We start from the raw sequence: 25991 nt of genomic DNA on the forward strand, positions 1-25991 counted from the left end.
GAGTATCCCACTCCCGGTACAGAAGGTCAGTGAGAGAAAGATAAAAAGGAAAAGATGTCGTGGGACCTCTAAGGCCAAGCAGTACTGGGTCAATGTCACCCATCCGAGAATACTTCACTGGAGCCTCTAGACCCAATTCCAATAAAATTGCTGGAATTAAAGGACCAAGTTCCTCTCTTCTAAACAAACAGTCGGACTACTTTGGGATCATCCCCGTCCGCAAAGCGGGATCTTCAATTAAATCTCCCTCCGGCAGGGACTTGTCCAGGATAGGCAAAGAGCCATGCTCAGAATCATCTGACGAAGAAAATGTTGTCTGGTCCGGACCCAAACGAAGGGGACGCTTCGAAGCTGACCCCACTCCCAAATCCTTAGATTTAGCCCTTTTAGAGGAATGTGGTTTTAATCTCTGACCAGATGAAAGACCCCTATGTTTAAGAAATTTCTTAGATTTGAAAACTTTGCGAAGAAAACGAAGAAAATCCCAGGAAAGGGCAGAGGAAGAAGAAGACGACTCAATCTCCTCCAGGCTATCAGCAGATAAATATGGGTCTGTTTCATGCGACTTGTCCCCCCCCCCCAGGGACAGTCGGCTGTGGCGACAGCAGAGGCGGGTCTGAAGCACCCTGAACAGCTTGCTGTGTCGCCGCCCTCAGAGTAGACAGGAGCGCCTCAGTCCCAGCACTGCAGCGAAATGAGTCGGGGCAGGAGAGTAGCTGGACTGAGGTTTTGGAGCCGCACGAGGTGGCCGGGTTCCTTTTTTAACCAGCAAACTTGACGAGCCTACACCCCCGGGGAGACAGGAAGAACAGAGACTCTCCCTGGAAAGACGTGCGCGTCTCCACAAGCACCACAGGCCGTGCCTCGCGGCATTGTAAAGAAAAACCGGCGCGAAATGAAAGAAACTAACAATTAAAAGAAAGGAAGAGAAACTCCGGCGAAAAAAATAAAGGCGCAGCCCGACCGAACACCAAACGGTAAATAACCCACGATTCAGTTGTCAAAAATATATATTTTTTTTTTTTTTACCTGACCAACTGGACCCCAGAAGCTGCTCCAAGAAGGGTGAGTGAGCCGGGCCCCCCAGTATCACCCCTGCCAGGAGTGATTGCTGGGCCCAAACCTCCCCAACTCCGGCAGCCTCAAAACCAAGAGGAATAGTCCTCCCAGGACTTGGCAACCTCCCTGGAGGCAGAGAAAACAGCTGTGAAGAAACTTTTTTTTTTCCAAATAACTTAAATGAAAGGAACAGCCTCTCTACAAGAGAAAAAGAAAGGCTACAAAACTAGTGTGCAGGAATGACCAAGACAAAGGAAGCATTGTGGACATAAGGCAGTGTTACTGTTACAAAAATGCAAATCAGCCTGCCCTTCACAGGACTGCAATTCCCGGCAGTACTCTCCCTTCCTGTGAATCAGTGCCCAGGTAACATGAAGCAAGAACAAAGGAAAGAATCAGGAACTTCCACCCTGGCAAATGGGGCGGTACTCAGCCTCTCGATTGTAACATGAGATGCTTGCTCAGCAATGTGTAAAACGCATGTGTAAAGATAAAGAGATATGAAATGTATTTAAGGCAGCTCCCTGCGAGGGGGGGTATGCAGTCTTACTGATTCTACTGCCCACCCTTCCTTTCCTCTGCCCCCCTCTTCTGGTCCTCCTTCCCCTTACTTTGCCCTTCTCCTACCCTATTCTCACCCCTTCCCTCTGCTTATCACTCCCCCCTCTCCTCCTAGCACTCCTAAATTGTTTCTCTTAGTGTCTTCCTTTTGTACATATGTATATAATTACAATCCTAGTTGAGTATTTAATGCAATTTTCCCCTTGTTCACACCCTCATTTATTCATTTGTTAACTTGTTTTATTTGTTCAATGTAAAATGCCATGCTTGGCGTTTGTTTGTGTTACACTGTAAACCGATGTGATATCCTGGATGAATGTCGGTATATAAAAATTTTAAATAAATAAATAAATGTCAGCTGCATCTATTGCTAGCAAATAAATTTTTCCTTCTCGGACCAATGCCTGAAGTCTTCTGTTTGTTACCTGTTACACGAGCACATCTCTGGCCCCCCACACACAGATTCCCCCCTCCGAGCACATCTCTGGCCCCCACACACACAGACTCCCCCCTCCGAGCACATCTCTGGCCCCCACACACACAGATTCCCCCCTCCGAGCACATCTCTGGCCCCACACACACAGATTCCCCCCTCCGAGCACATCTCTGGCCCCCACACACACAGATTCCCCCCTCCGAGCACATCTCTGGCCCCCACACACACAGATTCCCCCCCTCCGAGCACATCTCTGGCCCCCACACACACAGATTCCCCCCCCTCCGAGCACATCTCTGGCCCCCCACACACACAGATTCCCCCCCTCCGAGCACATCTCTGGCCCCCCACACACACAGATTCCCCCCTCCGAGCACATCTCTGGCCCCCACACACAGATTCCCCCCTCCGAGCACATCTCTGGCCCCCACACACACAGATTCCCCCCTCCGAGCACATCTCTGGCCCCCCCCCACACACAGATTCCCCCCTCCGAGCACATCTCTGGCCCCCCACACACACAGATTCCCCCCTCCGAGCACATCTCTGGCCCCCCACACACACAGATTCCCCCCTCCGAGCACATCTCTGGCCCCCCACACACACAGATTCCCCCCTCCGAGCACATCTCTAGCCCCTAAATACTCATTTCCCCCTCCCCACTCCCTACAAACCCGTCCTCAATCCCCCCACACTCAGTCTCCCCTCCTGATCCCTGGTTGTAGGCAGCTGAGTGCTCCACACCTTTCAGCATTCAGGGCTGCAGCTGCACAGAAGCTTCTTGGTCACCCACGACGCTTGTTGCTTCCTGCAATGCCAGGCCGGGTCTGCCCACGCGCTCCTGGGATTGCTGGCTCTGGTTAGCTTAATGCTGCAATAGGTTAGGGTGCGCCTGCTATGGACAGGCCTCACCGGCAGCAGCAGCCAATCACTGCAACATCAGAGCACAGGTCCCGCCCACCAACCCCAAACAAAAAACGCGATTGGCAGGAAGAAACGCCCAATTACAAGCAACCTGCGAATCGAAAAAAAAAGCCCGCGAATCACTAGAAAAAAAAAGCCCCTTCTCAGGGGCTGAGCTTTATTGCAGTCGCTTAAGAATCATCACTCTGCGACGGCTGGTGGAGCTGCTGCTGCCGATGAGTCATCAATCTGCGACTGCTGGAGGGACTGTGCAACAAAGGAAGAAGCCGCAAGCTTGAGAGTTGCTGGCAGTCAGGTGGCCAGCCCAGATCTAACGCAACCGGCACAAATAGTTTTTTCCTGCAGAATGGAAAAGAAATAGCACAGCTGAGTGTGAAATTGCCCGATCTGCCAACAATGTGTTCACTACTGTGGGGCCATAATGTTTGCAGGGGAGCTACGAGGAATCTCCCTCCCCCTCCTCTAGGTGTGTCGGAGGAATAGTTTTGCCAAAGAAAATGTACATAAAGAAATTAGAAATTGTCTCATTAAAAGAAATGCAATATATACTGGAAAAAAACTATACTCGGAGAAATCTTGAACGGAAAAGAAGAAAAATAAAATCTTAAAAAATGCATTAACCTAAACTAGTAACTCAGTAAAATGATCGCATCAGCACATTGTGCTTTTGAAATAAAATACAGCATGACCTTACCTTGCCCCTTCCCTGCAGCCACTATTTACTCTTTATTCCTGTGAAAAAAAACTCAGCTCACACTGTTCACTTTCTCATTCCTCCACGTCATAAGAACGATGCAATAACGAGTCAGACCAAGGGTCCATCAAGCCCAGCATCCTGTTTCCACCAGGTTACAACAAATACGTGGCAAGTACCCAAACATAAAATAGATCCCATGCTACTATTGCCAGTAATAGCAGTGAATCTTCCCTAAGTCAACCTGATTAATAGCAGTTAAAGAACTTCTCCAGGAATTTGTCCACACTTTTTATAAATCCAGCTACACTAAGTGCCCTAAGCACATGCTCCAGCAATTCAAGAGCTTAATTGTGCATTGAAAAATAATTTTCTCCAGTTTGTTTTGAATTTGCTACTTTTAACTTCATGGAGTGCCAAAGGGGAGCAATTTTAGGAAGCAGATTTTCAGGGCTGGCCTCACAGTCTGGGGCAGTGGAAGCACTAGATGTACTAGGTAGTTGCCTAAAGTTCTACAGTGTTTAGGGCGACGACAGCAGCAGCAGCAGGACTGGATCAGGCTGGCATAAGCTAAAGCCCAAGCCTTGCTGTATCAGTGGGAGCGAGCTCCCTGTTGCTTTTTTCTACCACCCTTGCCCAAATGGTTGTCACCCATTGTAGTGGCTTTCAGTAGCGCCGTAACCCAACTTCACTTCCGAATTCACAGCAGCACTGATACTGCCTCCTGTGCTCTCAGAACCATATTTGAGATTGTGGGAAATGGCAAGAACACTCCAGGAGCTGGGGGAGGGTGGGGGGTTGGGAGATAGAGGAAGCTAAATTTTCTGGGGCTGGAGGGGGAGTGAATGCATAGCTGAAGTCTTACGCAGGACATCTCATACCCTTGCACTGGCCCTACTGCCCCAACCCTGCCCTTGCAGTAAACAAAAACCTTGACAAGCATGTTCCCCTAAATAAGAATATAAGTTGCAAAAATGGGTCAGACAGGGGGTCCATCAAGCCCAACATCCTGTTTCCAACAGTGGCCAATCAAGATTACCAGTACCCAAACATTAAATAGATCCCATGCTACTAATGCCAGTAATAAGCAGTGACTATTCCCTAAATTAACATGATTAAGAGTGGTTTATGGACTTCTACAGGAACTTATCGAAATCTTTTTTAAACCCAGCTAAACTAACTGCTTTAACCACATCCTCTGGCAATACATTTAAGAGCTTAATTGTTCATTGAGTGAAAAATAATTTTCTCTGATTTGTTTTAAATGTGCGAGTTGCTAACTTCTAGTCCTTCTATTATCTGAAAGTGTAAATAACCGATTCAGATTTACTCCTTCAAGGCCTTTAATGATTTTATAGACCTCAGCTGTCTCTTCTCCAAGCTAAAGAGCCCTAATTTATTTAACCTTTCCTCAGAGGGGAGCCTCCAATCCATTCCCTTTATCATTTTAATCGCCCTTCTCAGTATTCCAGTACAACTATATCTTTATTGAGACTGGAATTGCACACAGATTCAAGGTGTGGTCTCACCATGGAGCATTATGACATTTTTCATTTTATTCACCATTCCCTTCTTAATAATTCCTAACATTGTTTGCTTTTTGCATTGTATGCTTTTGACTGCCACAGCATACTGAGTTGACAATTTCAATGTATTATTCATTATAATGCTCAGATTTTTTTCCTGCGTGGTAACTCCTAATATGGAACCAATCATCCAGAAATCAGAAACCTCTGTTCCTAGGAATTACTATGCAATAAACAAAACTTTGACAGCCAATTAAAGTCTGAGTAGCAGTATTAGATCTGACCCAGTCCAGCAGAGTCAGACGTAAGACTGCACAAGCGATGGCCGCAGCCATCCAGTCCCATCTGGGGTGCCATAATGTTGAGCGCCATGCCAATTTTTATGATGCTTATGGCCAGGGAGACAAGAACACTTAGATTTTCAGTGGACAACATAATCTTTTATTGAACAATATAAGTATTCTCGGGACATGCTAATGCCATGCCTCTGACATCCTGTCCACCAGCATCTCATAGTATACAGAAAGTGATCCTTCTTTTATAGATAACATTCAATATTGTGGAAGTTTCTAGACTTGCGTGACTGCACATTTACATAGGTTGTCATGTCAGCAGCATGATGTGACTATCTCTGAGCTGCCCTGATTAGTTTTCCCAGGCGTGGCCCATTTGCCCTCACTTTCGAGATAGTCCTTTGTTCTGTTAAAATCTTGCTGGTCAAGATAATTAACACATCTGTGGCTGTGTTGATAAAAACTCCTGAGAATAGTGCCTGAAGCTCCCGCCGTTAGTTTCTTCTTTGTGACCCAATGAATAGGCCTCACCTTTCTGGTGCCAGCTTGCCTGCCTGACCAGCTGAAGTTTGCAAGTCATTCTCAGCAAGTCACGTAAGAACATAAGAAAATGCCATACTGGGTCAGACCAAGGGTCCATCAAGCCCAGCATCCTGTTTCCTACAGTGGCCAATCCAGGCCATACGAACCTGGCAAGTACGCAAAAACTAAGTATATTCCATGTTACCATTGCTAACGTCAGTGGCTATTCTCTAAGGGGTAGATTTTCAGACGAGCGCGAACAGCCTACTTTTGTTTGCGCTCCAGGCGCAAACAAAAGTATGCTGGATTTTAGTAGATACGCGCGAATCGGCTAAAATCCTGGATCGGCGCGCGCAAGGCTATCGATTTCGTATAGCCTGCGCGCGCCGAGCCGCGCAGCCTACCCCCGTTCCCTCCTAGGCCGCTCCGAAATCGGAGCGGCCTAGAAGGGAACTTTCCTTTGCCCTCCCCTCACCTTCCCCTCCCTTCCCCTACCTAACCCACCCGCCCGGCCCTGTCTAAACCCCCATCCTACCTTTGTCGGGGGATTTACGCCTCCCTCTGGGAGGCGTAAATCCCTGCGCGCCAGCGGGCCTCCTGCACGCCGGGCCGCGACCTGGGGGCGGGTACGGAGGGCGCGGCCACGCCCCCGGGCCGTAGCCAGGCCCCCGTACCCGCCCCCAAAATGCTGCCGACACGCCCCCGCAACGCCGCGCGCTCCGGCCCCGCCCCCGACACGCCTCCCGACACGCCCACTCCGAAAACCCCGGGACTTACGCGAGTCCCGGGGTTCTGCGCGCGCCGGTGAGCCTATGTAAAATAGGCTCACCGGCGCGCAGGGCCCTGCTCGCGTAAATCCGCCCGGTTTTGGGCGGATTTACGCGAGCAGGGCTCTGAAAATCCGCCCCTAAGTGAACTTAATAGCAGGTAATGGACTTCTCCTCCAAGAACTTATCCAATCTGTTTTTAAACACAGTTATACTAACTGCACTTACCACATCCTCTGGTAACAAATTCCAGAGTTTAATTGTGCGTTGAGTAAAAAAGAACTTTCTCCGATTAGTTTTAAATATTTATTTATTTTTAATTTTTATAGACCGAAGTTCTTGTAGGAACTACAAATCACTCCGGTTTACATACAACTTTGAAAGCCCAAAAAGAGTAGGGGTTTTACATAGAACAATAGAACAGAATAACCAATATTCTGTTCTATTAATAACCAAATATGCCCCATGCTAACTTCATGGAGTGCCCCCTAGTCTTTCTACTATCCGAAAGAGTAAATAACCGATTCACATCTACCCGTTCTAGACCTCTCATGATTTTAAACACCTCTATCATATCCCCCCTCAGTCGTCTCTTCTCCAAGCTGAAAAGTCCTAACCTCTTTAGTCTTTCCTCGTAGGGAAGTTGTTCCATTCCCCTTATCATTTTGGTAGCTCTTCTCTGTACCTTCTCCATCGCAATTATATCTTTTTTGAGATGCGGTGACCAGAATTGTACACAGTATTCAAGGTGCGGTCTCACCATGGAGCAATACAGAGGCATTATGACATTTTCCGTTTTATTTGCCATTCCCTTTCTAATAATTCCCAACATTCTGTTTGCTTTTTTGACTGCCGCAGCACACTGAACAGACGATTTCAATGTGTTATCCACTATGACACCTAGATCTCTTTCTTGGGTTGTAGCACCTAATATGGAACCCAACATTGTGTAACTATAGCATGGGTTATTTTTCCCTATATGCATCACCTTGCACTTACCCACATTAAATTTCATCTGCCATTTGGATGCCCAATTTTCCAGTCTCACAAGGTCTTCCTGCAATTTATCACAATCTGCTTGTGATTTAACTACTCTGAACAATTTTGTGTCATCTGCAAATTTGATTATCTCACTCGTCGTATTTCTTTCCAGATCATTTATAAATATATTGAAAAGTAAGGGTCCCAATACAGATCCCTGAGGCACTCCACTGTCCACTCCCTTCCACGGAGAAAATTGCCCATTTAATCCTACTCTTTGTTTCCTGTCTTTTAGCCAGTTTGCAATCCACGAAAGGACATCGCCACCTATCCCATGACTTTTTACTTTTCCTAGAAGCCTCTCATGAAGAACTTTGTCAGACGCCTTCTGAAAATCCAAGTATACTATATCTACCGGTTCACCTTTATCCACATGTTTATTAACTCCTTCAAAAAAGTGAAGCAGATTTGTAAGGCAAGACTTGCCTTGGGTAAAGCCATGCTGACTTTGTTCCATTAAACCATGTCTTTCTATATGTTCTGTGATTTTGATGTTTAGAACACTTTCCACTATTTTTCCTGGCACTGAAGTCAGGCTAACCGGTCTGTAGTTTCCCGGATCGCCCCGGAGCCCTTTTTAAATATTGGGGTTACATTTGCTATCCTCCAGTCTTCAGGTACAATAGATGATTTTAATGATAAGTTACAAATTTTTACTAACAGGTCTGAAATTTCATTTTTTAGTTCCTTCAGAACTCTGGGGTGTATACCATCCGGTCCGGGTGATTTACTACTCTTCAGTTTGTCAATCAGGCCTACCACATCTTCTAGGTTCACCGTGATTTGATTCAGTCCATCTGAATCTTTACTCATGAAAACCTTCTCCATTACAGGTACCTCCCCAACATCCTCTTCAATAAACACCGAAGCAAAGAAATCATTTAATCTTTCCGCGATGGCCTTATCTTCTCTAAGTGCCCCTTTAACCCCTCGGTCATCTAACGGTCCAACTGACTCCCTCACAGGCTTTCTGCTTCGGATATATTTAAAAAAGTTTTTACTGTGAGTTTTTGCCTCTACAGCCAACTTCTTTTCAAATTCTCTCTTAGCCTGTCTTATCAATGTCTTACATTTAACTTGCCAATGTTTATGCTTTATCCTATTTTCTTCTGTTGGATCCTTCTTCCAATTTTTGAATGAAGATCTTTTGGCTAAAATAGCTTCTTTCACCTCCCCTTTTAACCATGCCGGTAATCGTTTTGCCTTCTTTCCACCTTTCTTAATGTGTGGAATACATCTGGACTGTGCTTCTAGGATGGTATTTTTTAACAATGACCACGCCTCTTGGACATTTTTTACTTTTGTAGCTGCTCCTTTCAGTTTTTTTCTAACAATTTTTCTCATTTTATCAAAGTTTCCCTTTTGAAAGTTTAGCACGAGAGCCGTGGTATTGCACGCTGTTCCTCTTCCAGTCATTAAATCAAATTTGATCATATTATGATCACTATTGCCAAGCGGCCCCTCCACTGTTACCTCTCTCACCAAATCCTGTGCTCCACTGAGAATTAGATCTAAAATTGCTCCCTCTCTCGTCGGTTCCTGAACCAAATGCTCCATAAAGCTATCATTTATTCCATCCAGGAACGTTATCTCTCTAGCGTGACCCGAGGATACATTTACCCAGTCAATATTGGGGTAATTGAAGTCTCCCATTATTACTGCACTACCAATTTGGTTAGCTTCCCTAATTTCCCTCAGCATTTCACTGTCCGTCTCACCATCTTGACCAGGTGGACAGTAGTATACCCCTATCACTATAGTCTTCCCTGACACACAAGGGATTTCTACCCATAAAGATTCAATTTTGTATTTAGTCTCATGCAGGATGTTTATCCTGTTGGACTCTATGCTATCCCGGACAAAAAGCACCACACCTCCTCCCGAGTGCTTCTCTCTGTCATTGCGATATAATTTGTACCCCGGTATAGCACTGTCCCATTGGTTATTCTCTTTCCACCATGTCTCTGAGATGCCAATTAAGTCTATGTCATCATTCACTGCTATACATTCTAATTCTCCCATCTTACTTCTTAGACTTCTGGCATTAGCATACAAACATTTCAAAGTTTGTTTTTTGTTTGTATTATCATTCTGCTTTTTAATTGATAGGGATAAGTTTGAATTTTTTAGCTCAGGTGAGGCACTTGGACTGCTTTTCTAATTATTGGAACCTCACTGTCGGGATGCCTTAATTCTAATGCATCATTAGTATCCTTTGAAGATGCCTCTTTCCGAACCTTGCGCTGCTGAGCGACTGTCGGCTTTCCCCTTTGTTCTAGTTTAAAAGCTGCTCTCTCTCCTTTTTAAAGGTTAGCGCCAGCAGTCTGGTTCCACCCTGGTTAAGGTGGAGCCCATCCCTTCAGAAGAGACTCCCCCTTCCCCAAAAGGTTCCCCAGTTCCTAACAAAACTGAATCCCTCTTCCTTGCACCATCGTCTCATCCACGCATTGAGACTCCGTTCATTCAGCCAAAGCAGGCTAAGAAAGCCCGAGGATTCTGGGGTTTTTCTTTCTCCACGTTGGTTTTCTGTTCAGGCCCACTCATCAGTAACTCCTAATATGGAACCTAACATTGTGTAACTATGGCATGGGTTATTTTTCCCTATATGCATCACCTTGCACTTGTCCACATTAAATTTCAACTACCATACAAACAATCAATCTTCCCGTCTTGCATGGTCCTCCTGCATTTTATCACAAACCGCATGAGATTTAACTACTCTGAATAATTTTGTGTCATCTGCAAATCTGTTCACCTTGCTTGTCGTATCCCTTTCTAGATCATTTATAAATATATTAAAAAAGGCCTGCAAGACAAGATAGAAAACTGATACAGCCTGTACTAGCGTATTTTTCTAACTATATGTTGTCTCCATGCTGGCTCTGCCCATGCCATAGTTGTAACCATTCTGATTGTTATTGCATTATATTTCTACATTAAAAGCATAAATTAAAAAAAAAAATAAAATATATATATATATATATATATATTAAAAAGCACCAGTCCAAGTACAGATCCCTTTAGAACAGGGGTCAGGAACCTTTTTGGCTGAGAGAGCCATAAACGCCACATATTTTAAAATGTAATTCCATGAGAGCCATACAATATGTTTAAAACTAAATACAAGTAAATGTGTGCATTTTATGTAAGATCACACTTTTAAAGTACAATAAGTCTCTGAAAATATTACACCAGGCCTTAAGACACCAATACATCTCCTATTAGGAAAACGGACCAAGTCAGGCTGCTATAGAGTCCTACACAGAAACTACACGCCAGCAGAAAACCTCACCTGAATCACGTGCTGTCCCTCACCTAACATAGAATAAAGAGACCAAAACGCATAACAAGAAGCATGCAGACAAAAACTGAATTGGAAACTGCAACAAGCCAGAGTCTCTGTATGCAGTGTAACAAAGGAAAAAAGAAACATCACACATCCTTATAAAACAAATCAAGAAATATAAAATCATCAGCAGTAAAACTGTACTAACAAAAAGAACATATTTCGAAACAGCTGATGAGTGGAATATCCAATAATTAAAAACTCATATAAAACATTTCCAGATACCAACAAAATATTTCAAAATAGCAGACACAAAGATCCAGTAATGAAAAATAATAAGGATACAAAAATTTTTTTGCTCTGCATACCTGGGAACGTTTGATATCCAGGTGTCCTGAGATTGTTCTGAATTAGCAGGAGGTGGGGTGGTTTGCTTGGAACTTTCTCCTCTCTCAGTCACATACCAGCGCTCTCTCTCACACTGGCTCTCAATGACACACCTATACACACATGCTCTCAGTCACTCACATATACAAATGTTTTTTCTCTCTCACTTATATAGGCTCTTAATTACACATATGCTGTCTATCTTTTCACGCTTACACACACACAGGCTTTCAATCACATAAATACATGCTGTCTTTTTCTCTCACACACAGACTCTCATTCACATGCTTACAAACATGTCCTCTCTTTCTCTCATTTACACACAGGCTCTCAATCACATACTCACATGCTCCCTCACCTAAATCAGCTCTCAATCACACAGACACACATGGTCTCTCTCTCTCATTTAAACACAGGCTCTCAATCACATACTCACATGCTCCCTCACCTAAATCAGCTCTCAATCACACAGACACACATGGTCTCTCTCTCTCATTTAAACACAGGCTCTCAATCACATACTCACATGCTCCATCACCTAAACCAGCTGTCAATCAGACACAGACACACATGATCTCTCTCTTACTTATACACACAGGCTCTTAATCATACATACACATGATCTCTCTCACACACAAAGGATCTCAATCATACACACATACTCTTTCAAACAAACAGGTTTTCAATTACAAACTTACACATACAGGTTCCCAATGGTAAACTTACATTCATGCTCTCTCTCTCACAGGCAGGATCTCAATCACAGACATACTCTCTTTCACATATACAGGCTCTCAGTCATTCACATACATGCAATCTCTCACTCACACACACAGGATCTCAAACACACATGCTTGCTCGCTCATTCACTCTCTCTCTCCCCCCCCCCCCCCCCCGGGAACTCGCGGCAGCAGCAGCCACCTCCCAACGCTAACCTCCTTCATTTTCAGCCCTCGCGGAGGCGAAGGCGGAGTCCCATCGGCCGCGGTTGAAGATTTTCATTTTCCTCCGAGCCGCGCTGCAGTCTTCTTCCCGTCGGACACTAGCGTGCCTGCGCGGGTCTTCCCGCGCAGGCACCCGATGCTCTCCACTTCCTCTTCCGGGCCGCGGGAAGAAGAGAGCACCGGCGTGCTCTCTTCTTCCCGCGGCCCGGAAGAGGAAGTGGAGAGCATCGGGTGCCTGCGCGATGACTCCAGCGCTGGCACCCGGCTGACACCCGATGACTCCCGCGCAGGTACCCGGATGACTCCAGTCGGCGTGCTCTCTTCTCCTCCCCCCCGCGGCCCGGAAGAGGAAGTGGTGAGCATCGGGTGCCTGCGCGGAAGAAGAGACCACGCTAGTGTGGTCTCTTCTTCCCGCGCAGGCACCCGATGCTCTCCACTTCCTCTTCCGGGCCGCGGGGGGGGGGGGGGGGGGAGGAGAAGAGAGCACGCCGGTGCCGCTGACTCCAGCTGTCCTGCCGCGTTCCGCCCGGGCTGACAGCATTTTAAGCCCGGGCGGCGGAGGACCGGGAAGCAGCTGGGTCAGCGGGGAACCGCGAAGTATGGCGACACTTGTCTGCGAGCCAGATGCAGCCCTCAAAAGAGCCATATCTGGCTCGCGAGCCATGGGTTCCCGACCCCTGCTTTAGAAAATGACCCCCCTTAGACACTTATAATGAATCTTAAGTACTTTGAAGATTCTCGGTCTCTGTCCGAATGCTGCATGATAAGCGAGAAGGCCCGAATGCTGTCTCTGTGACTAGGAAGCAGACTGTGGGTCTCTGCACCTGGATGAAGGGCAGAGGACTCCCCTGGTCCCTTGAAAAGAACCTGGCAAGTTCAACTCTGGCTGAAGTAGCCGGGCTGGAGCCCCTCTTCCAAGCAATGCTGCAGGCCCTGGACTTCCTGTAGGTGCTTGGTTGCAGGGCGGGGCGAGGAGCGATTGCTCAGATGGCTTCCGGTTAGTGTGAATGGGATCTTCTTAGCCCAGCTCTGAGCCCCTCTTCCCAGCTGCTTTTAAGGACAGCGTATGCAAATTCAGTAGTTTCATGCATATGAACACAGGGACAGGTGTCACATTCTGACTGGTTCTTCTTTCTTGACCCCCCAGCTTGGCTTCCACACCTCTCCCCCCACCCCTCCACCCAGGGAGGCCAACCTTCTGCCACCTGGCAGTTGACTTGGATCTGGTTAGGGTGCCAGGTACTTCTGAGCTTGGCTGAAGCTTCAGGTCGGTCGCTCTCACCCACAGACAGCAGGGCTGCATTGTCTTGTCTCTTCTCCAGTTACTGAGAGAAGATTTCAGTTTTTAACAAAGGCTTAGACAAACAGTGTGCTTGGCCCAGGAGATGAGAAAGGCAAGTATTGCAGCTTTGTCAGACGTTCAGCATCTCTGTATTTCTCAAAAAACAGGCCAGGAGCCAATGTGAAGTAAAAGTTCATTTTATTGTCCAAAGACTGTTGAAAGGCAATAGCAGACAGAAAGTCAAGGGAGTTGCAGGGTCAGTTGCCAGTCTGCTTCCTGGCTCGTTTCTGTCCACAAGAGCTCCAAGCTTCAAAAGCTAAGGTGAGGATATTATTCCTGCCTGAAACCTGGATGTTTGCTCAGCTGCTGCACTGAAGGGCAGGGAGTGTGGACCTGCGGATCTCAACCTTTAGTCTATCAGGACCCAGCTGAGAGATGAGGCTCACATGCGTGACACACGGAGCACATGACCATCATGGGACTAAATACAGGCACATGCTCTGCATCCACAGGAGTCCCCCGCGTCCTAACAATGAGTGCAGAGCAGAACTGACATTTCCCTGTACAACTCCCCATACAAAAAGATCTTCTGATTCTGGGGTCATCTTAACAGCATCACAAACTCCCTCTACTACCAGGTGCATTGTAAAATAATACAAACACCCCCCTCACTGTGCACATCTATCAAACCTCAGCAGCACTGACTCCAAGAAATGAAACAGCACCAGCCCTACCCATGAAAAGGCAGCAGCTCCCCCCCAGTGCAATATCCTATTGAGGAAAAAATACAATACATAAGGCGGATACAAACCCCATCTCAGTCACAGACAGAGCTGCCTTCACCTAATACAGAATAAAAGAGCCCAAATTACAAATGCAGAAACTAAAACTGGAATGGAAACCCCAAGCCCACCTTCCGCATGCAGTGCAAAACTGGAGCCTAGAAACAGAAATATATTTCCTCCTCCACTGAGCAAAGTTCAAAGAGAGAAGACATGCATATTCTCAAACCTGACATAGTACGGCCCTTGTACCCCGTCCCTCCCCTCCATGCGCCCGTCACCCCTCACTTCTCCCAGCTACTCAATCATCCCTTCACATGCGCCTATCCCTGTCCTACATTCCCAACACCCCCACCCCACATCCTCTTCCCCGTGCTCCCTCTCCCCTAATCAGCTTTCTCCCCTTCCCTACCCAGAATCCCTCTGACCACCTCTTTCCTACCCCTTCCTGCTCAGCATCCCCCACTCCTCTCTCCCCCAACCCAGCCCCCCATACCTCCACCTTTCTCCACTTCCATCTCTCTTCCCTGCCCAGCAGCCCCCAATCCTTCCCTCCTCCATCTCTCCATACCAAGCAACCCTAACCTCCTTTCCCCCACCCCTGCCTCCCTATCTCCCAAGGCCTTCCTCCGCAGTACAATTCCCCCTCCTCCTGGCTCCCAGCCAGCAGAAAAGCCTTCAGTCCAATCCAGAGTCTCCCTCCCTCGTTATCAGCAGCAGATGAGGGCAAGAAGCACTTAGGAGAGGAAGATGAGGAGGCAGCAGCAGCAGATCTACAGAGCACGCACCTTTCTCCCTTATGCTCCTTCTTTCATATCCAGACCCTATGGATGAAGTGAGCATCAGCAGCCTCACTGCCAGGCCAAGGAAGATAAAGTTGGTGTCCTGTCGGGCCCATATTAACAGGAGGTGGTGATATCGTGCTCTGATCTGGGTGCAGGTGGAGGGAACAACTTCCCACTGGCCAGGAAGAGGAGAAGGAAGCAAGAGCAGCTTCCTGTCATAGTCAATAAAAGAGAAGTCAGCCAACTCCTGCCCAGACTGATGAGGAAAGATGAGTCCTCTGCTGGCTCACCTCTCGGGACTTCAGGACTCAGTAGTGTCGCTAAAGCCAGAAGAATGCCGGGCTGCATAGAGGAAAAACCAGGAAGAAAATGGAGGTGGTGATGCCCTTGTACAGGGCCTTGGTGAGGCCTCACCTGGAGTACTGGGTTCAGTTCTGAAGCCCAAATCTCAAGAGGGACAGAGACAGGATGGAGGCGGTGCAGAGAAGGGCGACCAAAATGGTGTGGGAGTCTCCATCAAATGACTTATGAGGAGAGGTTGAAGGCCCTAAATCTGTATCCCCTGGAGGAGAGGAGGTGCAGGGGAGATAGGATAACGACTTTCAGGTACCTGAAAGGTTTTAATGATGCACATTCAACAAACCTTCTCCGTTAGAAAGAAAATCAGTAGAACTAGGGGTCATGAAATGAAACTCCAGGGAGGACGACTCAGAACCAATGTCAGGAAATATTTCTTCACGGAGAGGGTGGGGGATGCCTGGAAAGCCCTCCCGGAGGAGGTGGTGAAGACAAAAAATGGTGAAAGATTGCAAAGGGGCCTGGGATAAACACTGGGGCTCCCTAAAGGCTGAGGATGGAAATGAGAAAAGAGTGCATGGGGGTAACTTGCAGGTGTGGCTGTTACTCCCCTAAACCAATAAGCCTGATACTTGTAATGTAATCCAACATTGCTCTCTGCTTCAACGGAAAGAGATAACGGGGAATTGGACTCAGACAGAACCCAGCAAGGGCCCTGACTAACGGTTTGGGAAACTAAGTATGGGAGTAATTTGTACGGCACAGCAATTGCCACCCCCTGCTGCTACCTTTATGGGGGAGACCTGTAGGGTGGGGCTGGTGCTATAATGGCCTTGCTGGGCAGACTGGATAGACCATTTTGTTCTTTTCTGCCGTCATTTCTATGTAATTTGATTTACACTTATTTTTCCAGAGCCTTGGAATGTAGGCTTGGGAACAGAAGATAATTAAACTGATAAAATTAGCATATGCTATTTTCTGCTTCTTGTTAAGCTGCTGGATGTGCTGTTCTATGTTAGTTCCTTAAAGCTTTTGGGAAAAACATTGCTAAATACCCAGATAAGTCTTATTTGTCTAAGGTTAGACCTGTTTTTGAGCAGGTCTAACTAACTCGGAGAAGTGATCCGTCTAAGGCTGAATATCGCCCTCATGTAATGCTGCAGAGCCACCCCAAACACCCACTCAGGGTAACCCTGTGGCCTCTTGGAGGGCCCCACCAAGCACTGCCCGGCCCCCCTGCACCTGCGCACGCGTTTCTACACTGGCAACCTCTCACCCACCACCCGGGCTCCTGCTTGCATCTGAGCAAGGTCTCCCGCTCGCAAGCTATCCCCTGGTGCTATCTAGGGACACAAGGGACACACAGTTCCTAAAAATACAATCAGAGACCAAATATACACAACACCAGGAGCGATAGTCAGGCCATGACAGGCAGAGCTAACAAACTAATGGGTTTATTAAGAAAAAGGAGGTACAGTGAACAGATAAAAGTTTTAAGCTGCAAACAGAAACAAGGAAAATAACAAGGATTGAAGAGTAGAAACTAACTAAACGCTTTTCACTATGTTACCAGTGCCTGGGGAGGTCAGGAAAAGGCTGAGCACAGGAGCTGAACAAGGCCTCAACGCAGAGGTCTGCTCCTCTGCACTCCCTGCCCGGACTGGCGAGTTCCAGAACCAGGGGAGCCAGGATTTCATGAAAGAACAAGCCCAAAACACCTGAGATTAAAACTGCTTTTATTAGAAGGTATTTATACACAGAAAACACTTAAAATAATTTTGTGATTGTAATGGAGGAAACACAGTGGCTCGCAATAATATTTAACCCCCTAAAATGTCCATCAAATTGTTGTGGATTACCTGACATTACACAGATTGTCCCAGACAGAGGGGCTGATGCAAAAAAAAAAAAAGCACAATTAAAAAAAATTACAATATAGCATTGCGCCTGCAAGGGAGGGGCCCTGCTATATTGTAATTAGGGGGTTGCGTTAGCAAGGAGGCGCTAGGGTCACCGGCGTTCTGCCAGTTATGAACACCGATGGCGATAATTGCATTTGCATGGATTAGCGCCTATTTAACCCGCGTCTGACTGCAGGTTATTCAGTGCGCTCGGCCCCAGAATGTGCTAGAAGTAAAATCTTCAAACTCACACTTCCTTCTTCTGTAATGGCTTCTATCCCGCCACCCTCCCATGCAGGCCAGTTGTATGGCTGAGGGGTGCACCCCCCACTCCAGTCTCAGCCACTGAGCTCTGTAGCTCCTTCCAAGGGGAAAATAAAAACAGCCCCTCACACTGATCCCCACCACTCATTCTCCTCCCCCCCAGCACATGTCTGGCTCCCACACCCTTATTCTCTCCTTCCCCCTGCCAGCACACTCCTTCCTCCCCCTCCAGGTCCCTCTTCTTTGTGCTGTTGCCAGTTGAGAGCTTCCCTCCCTTCAGCCTTCAAGCCTGCCCTGCTGCATAAAATCTTCCTCAACGCTGTTGCTTGCCGTCAGTGCCTGCCCACGTGCTCCTCTGACATGAACAGGCCTCATCGGCAGCAGCAGCCAATCGCAGGGACAGCTGGGCTCAAGTCCCACCCACCAAGTCCAAAAACCCCACAATTGACAGAAAAAACGCCCAATAATAAGGAAGCCGCAAACTAAAAAAATAAATAAGGCAGGTTGGCATCCTTGTCCAGAACCCTCAGAGCGAGTTCTCTGTCTCCAGGGCCAATCAGGAAACACAGTATTAACAGTGAGCTTTCTGGCCAATTGCACGGCAGGGTGTTCCCGTGTTACATGTACCCAGGGCTGAAACATATAGAAAGACAGAAGTGATGGCAGAAGAAGACCAAACGGCCCATCCAATCTGCTCAGCAAGCTTTCAGACCTAATTGTTTTCATACTTATCTGTTAGTCTTACCGCTGAAGTCAGGGCCCTTATTGGTAACTTTTTGGTTCCAATTCCCTTCCACCCCCACCATTGATGTAGAGAGCAGTGCTGGAGCTGCATCAAAGTGAAGTAACTAGCTAAGTGGTTTGGGGTAGTAACCGCCATAATAAGCAAGCTACTCCCACGCTTGTTTACCCTGCCTGTGCAATTCACTCCTTGTTGGTTGTCTGAATATAAATCCTCTTTACTTAATTCCCCCCTGCCGTTGAAGCAGTGAACTGCGCTGGATATGTATTCCAAGTGAAGTATCAGGCTTAATTGATTCGGGATAGTAACCGCCGTAATAAGCAAGCTACACCCATGCTTATTTGTTTACCTAGACTATGTATTCATTCCTTGTTGGTTGTTGTCTGAATATAAATTGTCTTTTCTTCATTCTCCATTCTCCGTGCCGTTGAAGCAGAGAGCTATGCTGGATATGCATTGAAAGTGAAGTATCAGGCTTATTTGGTTTGGGGTAGTAACCGCCGTAACAAGCAAGCTACTCCCCTGCTTTTTTGAGGATGCAAATCCTTTTTTCCACATTTCCTCTTGCCGCTGAAGCATAGAGCAATGTTGGAGTCGCATTAACTGTGTGTATGTTTATCGAATAAGGATATTAATCTCCAGGGAGCAGTTGTCATTCCCACAAGCAAGCCACCCCTGAGCCTCTTCTCTTCATTCACATCCTCTAGACTTTATGGAGCCACAGTGTTTATCCCACGCCTCTTTGAAATCCTTCACAGTTTTGGTCTTCACCACTTCCTCCGGAAGGGTGTTCCAGGCATCCACCACCCTCTCCATGAAGAAATACTTCCTGACATTGGTTCTGAGTCTTCCTCCCTGGAGTTTTAAATCGTGACCCCTGGTTCTGCTGATTTTTTTGCAATGGAAAAGGTTTGTCGTTGACTCTGGATCATTAAAACCTTTCAAGTATCTGAAAGTTTGAATCATATCACTCCTGCTCCTCCTTTCCTCCAGGGTGTACATATTTAGATTCTTCAATCTCTCCTCATAAGTCATTTGATGAAGACCCCCCACCTTTTTGGCCGCCCTTCTCTGGACCGCCTCCATCCTGTCTTTGTCCCTTCGGAGATATGGTCTCCACTACCTGCAAGCCAGCACACAGGGAATGAGCTCTCTGGGGTAAACTGTCACAGGGCAAAAAAAAACAAACTACAAATCATGCAAAACACCCATGTTGACAAAATCGCTACTTAGCTGAATAACTTTTCCAGCTAAGTAGCACCGCTCTGATCCACCCACTGCCCACCCACAGCTTTCTCAGCCATTGAACATAACTGGATATTCAGCAGCAGAGAGATAGAAGGATAAGTCCTACTTATCCAGCTTTCTGGCATCTGAATATCAACCTCCCTGATTCTTATAGCTTACTTGATGGAAATGGAGAAGTTTTATTGTTCTTGCATCCAGCATTTTAATATCTTTATTAGGCCACTCTTCTATTCCAAAACTATATGAAAGCATGTGAACTGAATTTGACTCCTGTGCAACTTTTCTGGTGGCTTGCAAGGTCTTCCTTTCTACTGAAGTTTTTACCAGACACAGTACATTAACTTGGTTTTCCTCCAGTATGAATTTTCTGATGTTGCATGACATATATCTTCTGACTAAAGCTTTTGCAACATTCAGTACATTTAAATGGTTTTTCTCCAGTATGGATTCTCTGATGTGATATGAAACTCTCCTTCCGAGAGAAGCTTTTACCACATTCAGTGCATTTAAATGGTTTTTCTCCAGTATGGATTCTCTGATGCCGTCTGAGACATCCGTTGACGGTGAAGCGTTTACTACATTCAGTACATTTAAATGGTTTTTCTCCAGCATGGTTTTTCTGATGCTGTCTGAGACCTGACTTGTCAGTGAAACGTTTACCACATTCGGTACATTTAAATGGTTTTTCTCCAGTATGGATTCTCTGATGCGATATCAAATACACCTTCCGAGAGAAACATTTACCACATTCAGTACATTTAAATGGTTTTTCCCCCGTATGGATTCTCTCATGCGATATCAAATGCACCTTCCGATAGAAACATTTACCACATTCAGTACATTTAAATGGTTTTTCCCCAGTATGGATTCTCTGATGCAATATGAAATACATCTTCCAAGAGAAGCCTTTACCACATTCAGTACATTTAAATGGTTTTTCTCCTGTATGAATTGTCTGATGTTCCATGAGATAGGACTTCCGACAAAAGCTTTTGCCACATTCAGTACATTTAAATGGTTTTTCTCCAGTATGGATTTTCTGATGCTGTCTGAGAACTGTCTTGTCGTGGAAACTTGTACCACATTCAGTACATTTAAATGGTTTTACTCCAGTATGACTTCTCTGATGCAATATTAAATGCGCTTTCCGAGAGAAGCTTTTACTACAATCAGTACATTTAAATGGTTTTTCTCCAGTATGGATTCTCTTATGCAATGTAAGAGCTGTCCTCTGAATGAAGCTTTTACCACATTCAGTACATTTAAATGGTTTTTCTCCAGTATGAATTTTCTGATGTTGCATGAGACAGGTCTTCCGATGAAAGCTTTTGCCACATTCACTACATTTAAATGGTTTTTCTCCAGTATGGATTTTCTGATGCTGTCTGAGACCTGTCTTGTCACTGAAGCTTTTACCACATTCAATACATTTAAATGGTTTTTCTAATAAAGAGAACTCAGAACTGTAAGATTCCCCATCTTGAGGGCAATGAGAGGGTCTCTTACCTGTGTGCATTCTTTGGTGTATTACTAAGGATTCCGTGCAAGAAAAGGTTTTCTTGCATTCAATACAAGTAAAAGTGCTCCCTTCAGTGTGGCTTCTCTGGTGTAATTTCAGGGTTAACTTCTGGTTGCATGGAAAAGGTCTCTCTCCTGGGTGACTCCTCTGGTGCAAGACAAAATTACATTTTCTATTAAAGTTTTTCCCACAGGTGTCACAGTGAAAGAATTTCTTCCCTTCATCCTCTTTCTGCTGGAAGGCAGAAGTCATTTGATCACTGTTATTACTCTGGAAAGGTCTCTCTGCTCTCAGATTTCTCATGCGGTGTTCAAAACTCATTTGATCACTGTTATTACTTTGGAAGGGATTCTCTCTTCTCAGATGTCTCTGGTGCTCAGGGATGTCAAAAGCAGTGACTCCATCCGGTGACTCTCCTGCAGAGACTTGCTCCTTCTTCTCTGATTCCTGCTGTCTTTGGCTAATGTCTCTTGCCTCAGTACTCTGGGCAAGATTCTCACAGACATTTCCTGATTGTCTTGGTGTAAGTGCCAATACTACAGGGTGTTCTTCTCGATTCTCCTCCCTCTTCTCATTCTGTATGACCTCATTGTCTGCTGGATATAAAAAGAAGGAATTAATCATGTGTAAGAGACAATGGCATGGAATGCTACCAATAACCTGAGATGAGCTGTTTAGAAGGATCACATAATGAATGCATGGGATCTCTGATATTAAAGAATTCTGTGACTCAGCAGAAACTTTATGTGATGCCTATGAAAACCTCTCTATGATCTCTCTATAGAAATATTCAGAGAGGTTAAGAAAATCAGTGGGTTCTCTTTACCATACTGTGTAGGATGCAGAAATGAAGCTGATGCAATACAGGAACTTTGGAGATCATACAGATCCCTCCTTTAGGATTCCTATGGCTCTGGTTCCTCTGGGCTTATCTACTATTTATTTAATAACATTAATAATCTGTTTATAGCGGATCTGCCAAACTAAACATTGTAATAACAAATTAAAATAACAATCATGGACCATTAAACTTCAGAGATCTAAAAACAAGAGTTAAAATTTAATCCACTGCTGGAGCAGCAACCAAAGTAATTCACGCAGCAGCAGAGTCACATGATCCCAAGGAAAGCTTCTTATAACTAAACGGGCCCTGGACAGTTGGAGTGTTTGCAAGGCTCGCAGGCTAGAGTGAGGCAGACCAATGCATAATCTGCTGTACATCCAGATTGCCTCTCCCAGCTCTCTCAGAGGATTCAGAAACCCAGAAATAAATGGGTTACAGTGGGCTCTGGTAGAACAAAACCGGTAACTCTGAGACACCCAATTTCCCCAACTTTGCAGCGTCCTGTATATCTACCCCACTACTCCCACACAGAAGTCAGACATCCAGGATTCAAAACCCAGGAAGGTGAAATTACTACTCAGCTGATAATTTTCTTACCTCTAGGATAGGCAAGCCAGTCCACAGAAGTGGGTTATGCACGCCTACCAGCAGATGGAGACAGAAACCAACTGACTAGCTGATATGACCCTCATATAGCCCTGTACTTACATCAGATTCCCAGTATTCTGCAAAAGTAAACTGTGGCAACTATTTATTTATTTATTTAGGATTTTTATATACAGACATTCTCAATACAAGTATCAAATCAGGTCGGTTTCCATAGAACAAAACTGTCGCGGTTAAGGCGTTACAATAAACAGAGTTTCTGAACATAAGAACATAAATATTACATAGACAACAATAACTCGTCAAAATAACGTGAATAAATATAGGGAATAGCTAAAAAAGAGGGTAGTCTAACTTGGGATATACAGTTAACAGAGAACAGTGTTGATGGGCAAAAAACATGAGTAATGCATGAGCTAAAGAACTAATGCATCAACAAAGGAGTCTTTTCAAAACAAGTGGGCTGTCCAGATCAGGTGTGATTGGGCCTTGAAGGAGTATGGGCGGTCGAGGAACTTATAGTGGACTATTTTGCTCTTTGACCGGTGTCTGAGTGTTCCTGCGATTCTGGATAGGCTTGCCGGAAGAGCCACGTTTTTAGGTTTTTCTTAAAAGTTAGATGACAAGTCTCTTGGCGTAGATCCGGCGGTAATGAGTTCCAGAGGGTGGGCCCGGCTGTGGAGAGTGCTCGTTTTGTTAGTGAAGTTTTGATCGGGGGAGCATATAAGGAACCTTTGTAGTTGTATCTGATAGGTCTTTGTGATGTGTGAGGGCGGAGTTGCGAGTTTAGATTTAGGTGGGCGATGCCAATAATATCCTTGTGGATCATTGATAATGTCTTGAAGGTAATTCTGGCTTTTATAGGGAGCCAGTGAAGGCTGTGAAGAATTGGTGTGATGTGGGCTCTTTTATTTGTGTTGGTGAGTAACCTCGCCGCAGCGTTCTGCACCATCTGTAAGGGTTTTGTAGATAAGAGCGGAAGACCTAGCAGTAGAGAGTTGCAGTAGTCTAACTTAGACAGAATTATGGACTGGACTACTAGACGGAAGTCACTGAAGTGGAGGAGTCGTTTCAGATTTTTTAGCACTTGAAGTTTGAAATAACATTCTTTGGTTGTGTTGATAATGAAGGATTTAAGGTTGAATTTATTGTCGAGACGTACCCCTAGGTCTCTGACGGAAGGGGAGTGGTTAATAGATAATTTTGTGAATTGTGTTGCGCTTTGGGAGTTGATGAGAGTATGGTTTTCGTCTGGCGAGATGATGAGGATTTCTGTTTTATTTGAATTGAGTATGAGGTTCAGGCTGGATAGCAGAGTGTCGATAGATTGTAGGCAATTATTCCAATGTGCCCAAGTTTTATGCAGTGATTCTGTGATGGGAAGGAGTATCTGAATGTCATCAGCAAAAATATAATGTTTTAGCTTGAGGTTGGAGAGAAGGTGGCAGAGTGGAAGCAGGTAAATATTAAATAGCGTAGGGGAGAGAGATGATCCTTGTGGTACTCCTCTTGTTGATTTAATAGGAGGCGATTCTTCGTTATTGATTTTGACTTTATAGAATCTATTCTCCAGGAACGATTGAAACCAGCTATGAGCTTCTCCTTGAATTCCTATATCGGATAGCCGCTCGAGAAGGATGGCGTGATTGACTGTGTCGAATGCGGCGGATAGGTCAAGAAGAGCGAGGAGGTATGGTTGTTTTCTTTCAAGATTGAGGAGGATGGTGTCAGATAACGATGCAAGTAATGCTTCTGTGTTTTGCGATTTCCTGAAGCCGAAATGGAAAGGGGAGAGTATGTTGTTCTCCTCCAGGTACTCCGACAATTGCTTGTTGACGAATCTTTCCATCACTCTTGAGATCAGGGGAAGGTTAGCGATAGGGCGGAAGTTTGCAGGGTCATCCGTTGAAAGGTTAGGTTTTTTTTAGTAAGGGTTTCAGAATGGCTATTTTGAGTTGATCTGGGACCTTTCCTTGAGTTAAAGAGCAGTTGATGTCTGCTAATGCTTTAGAAATGGTGTTAGGAGTCGATAGGAGAAGATTGGAGGGTATGGTATCCAGAGGATGAGAAGAGGGTTTGAGCATATTGAGAATAATTTCGATCTCCAATGATGATGGGGTCTCGAACGATGATAAGCTGCTTTCTTTGTAATGTGATGAGATTCTAGGGTGCGATGCTGTTGGTTGTTGGGTGGAGATTGGCTTAAGGAGGTTGGTGATCTTTTTATCAAAGTAGATTGCTAGTTCCGCAGCTTTGCTGGCTGCTTGTTCGTCCGGGATGATAGGAGGAGAGGGTTTTGTTAGGGAAGATACAAATGAGAATAAGGCTTTGGAGTCGAGTGCAAAGTTGTGGATTTTTTTTGCAAAGAAGTCTTTTTTGGCCTCGAGTATGGCTATTCTGTATGTGTTGAGGTGGGATTTATAATTTAGCGTTGTGATGGAGGAAGGAGACTTGAGCCAACTGTTTTCTTTTTTCCGAAGTTCTTGTTTAAGGATTTTGAGTGTCGGAGTGTACCACGGATGTCTGTTGGCTTGGGGTGGTTTTAAGGATTTGGTGATGGAGGGACAGGAAAGATCTGCTACCTCGTTTGTTATATTGATCCAGGAGTTGATAGCTGAGGAAGCGTCTGTGAGATCTGGTCGGTCGAGTTCTTTGGTAAGCAGATTACTAAGATTGTCTATGGGGCAGGGTTTCCTGTATCGTATAGTGGTTGCCGGGTATATGGGACGAGGCTGGTCTTTAATTTGAAGTTCGGCAGAGATGAAGTGATGGTCAGACCATGGGACTGGGACGCAAGTAGGGTTATTGGTTGGTGTTATTCCGTCGTTGAGAAAGATCAGGTCTAGGGTATGTCCCGCTTTGTGCGTGGGATCTTTGACAATCTGATTGAAGCCTAGGTGATTGAGTGCTGTGAGAAGGATGTCGCAGTTATGGGTTAGAGGAGCGCTGTTTACATGTAGGTTAAAGTCTCCCATCAAGATAGCTGGTTTGTCCTGCTTAAAATGTTTTGTTGTGAATTCAATTAATGGTGAGGGGTCTGTATCTAAGGTTCCTGGTGGTGAGTAGACTATGGCTATTTGTAGATGGTCCGAATTGAAAAAGGCAATTTCAGTATTGTTTATTGTAGTAGATGTTTGTAGTGAGAGCCCTAGGCCCTTTTTTGTGGCTAGCAGGATCCCTCCACCCCTTTTTTTGATTCTGGGGATTGAATTTAAGTCATAGAGGTGGTTGGGGAGCTGGTTTAAAAGTACCGTGTCTGTGGTTTTCAGCCATGTTTCAGT

At 45.6% G+C, this 25991-nt stretch overlaps 1 protein-coding gene across 1 annotated transcript in view; it reads right to left on the bottom strand.

Moving 5' to 3' along the window:
- LOC115082052 overlaps positions 1 to 25991 on the bottom strand; it is a 157065-nt gene that overhangs the window by 109233 nt on the left and 21841 nt on the right. Inside the window, 2 exon segments of the mRNA XM_029586316.1 lie at positions 17446 to 17478; positions 19981 to 21856. Coding sequence (XP_029442176.1) covers positions 17446 to 17478; positions 19981 to 21856 — 1909 coding nt within the window.

Source organism: Rhinatrema bivittatum, unplaced genomic scaffold (assembly GCF_901001135.1).
Source record: "Rhinatrema bivittatum unplaced genomic scaffold, aRhiBiv1.1, whole genome shotgun sequence".
Classification (NCBI taxonomy): Eukaryota; Metazoa; Chordata; class Amphibia; order Gymnophiona; family Rhinatrematidae; genus Rhinatrema; species Rhinatrema bivittatum.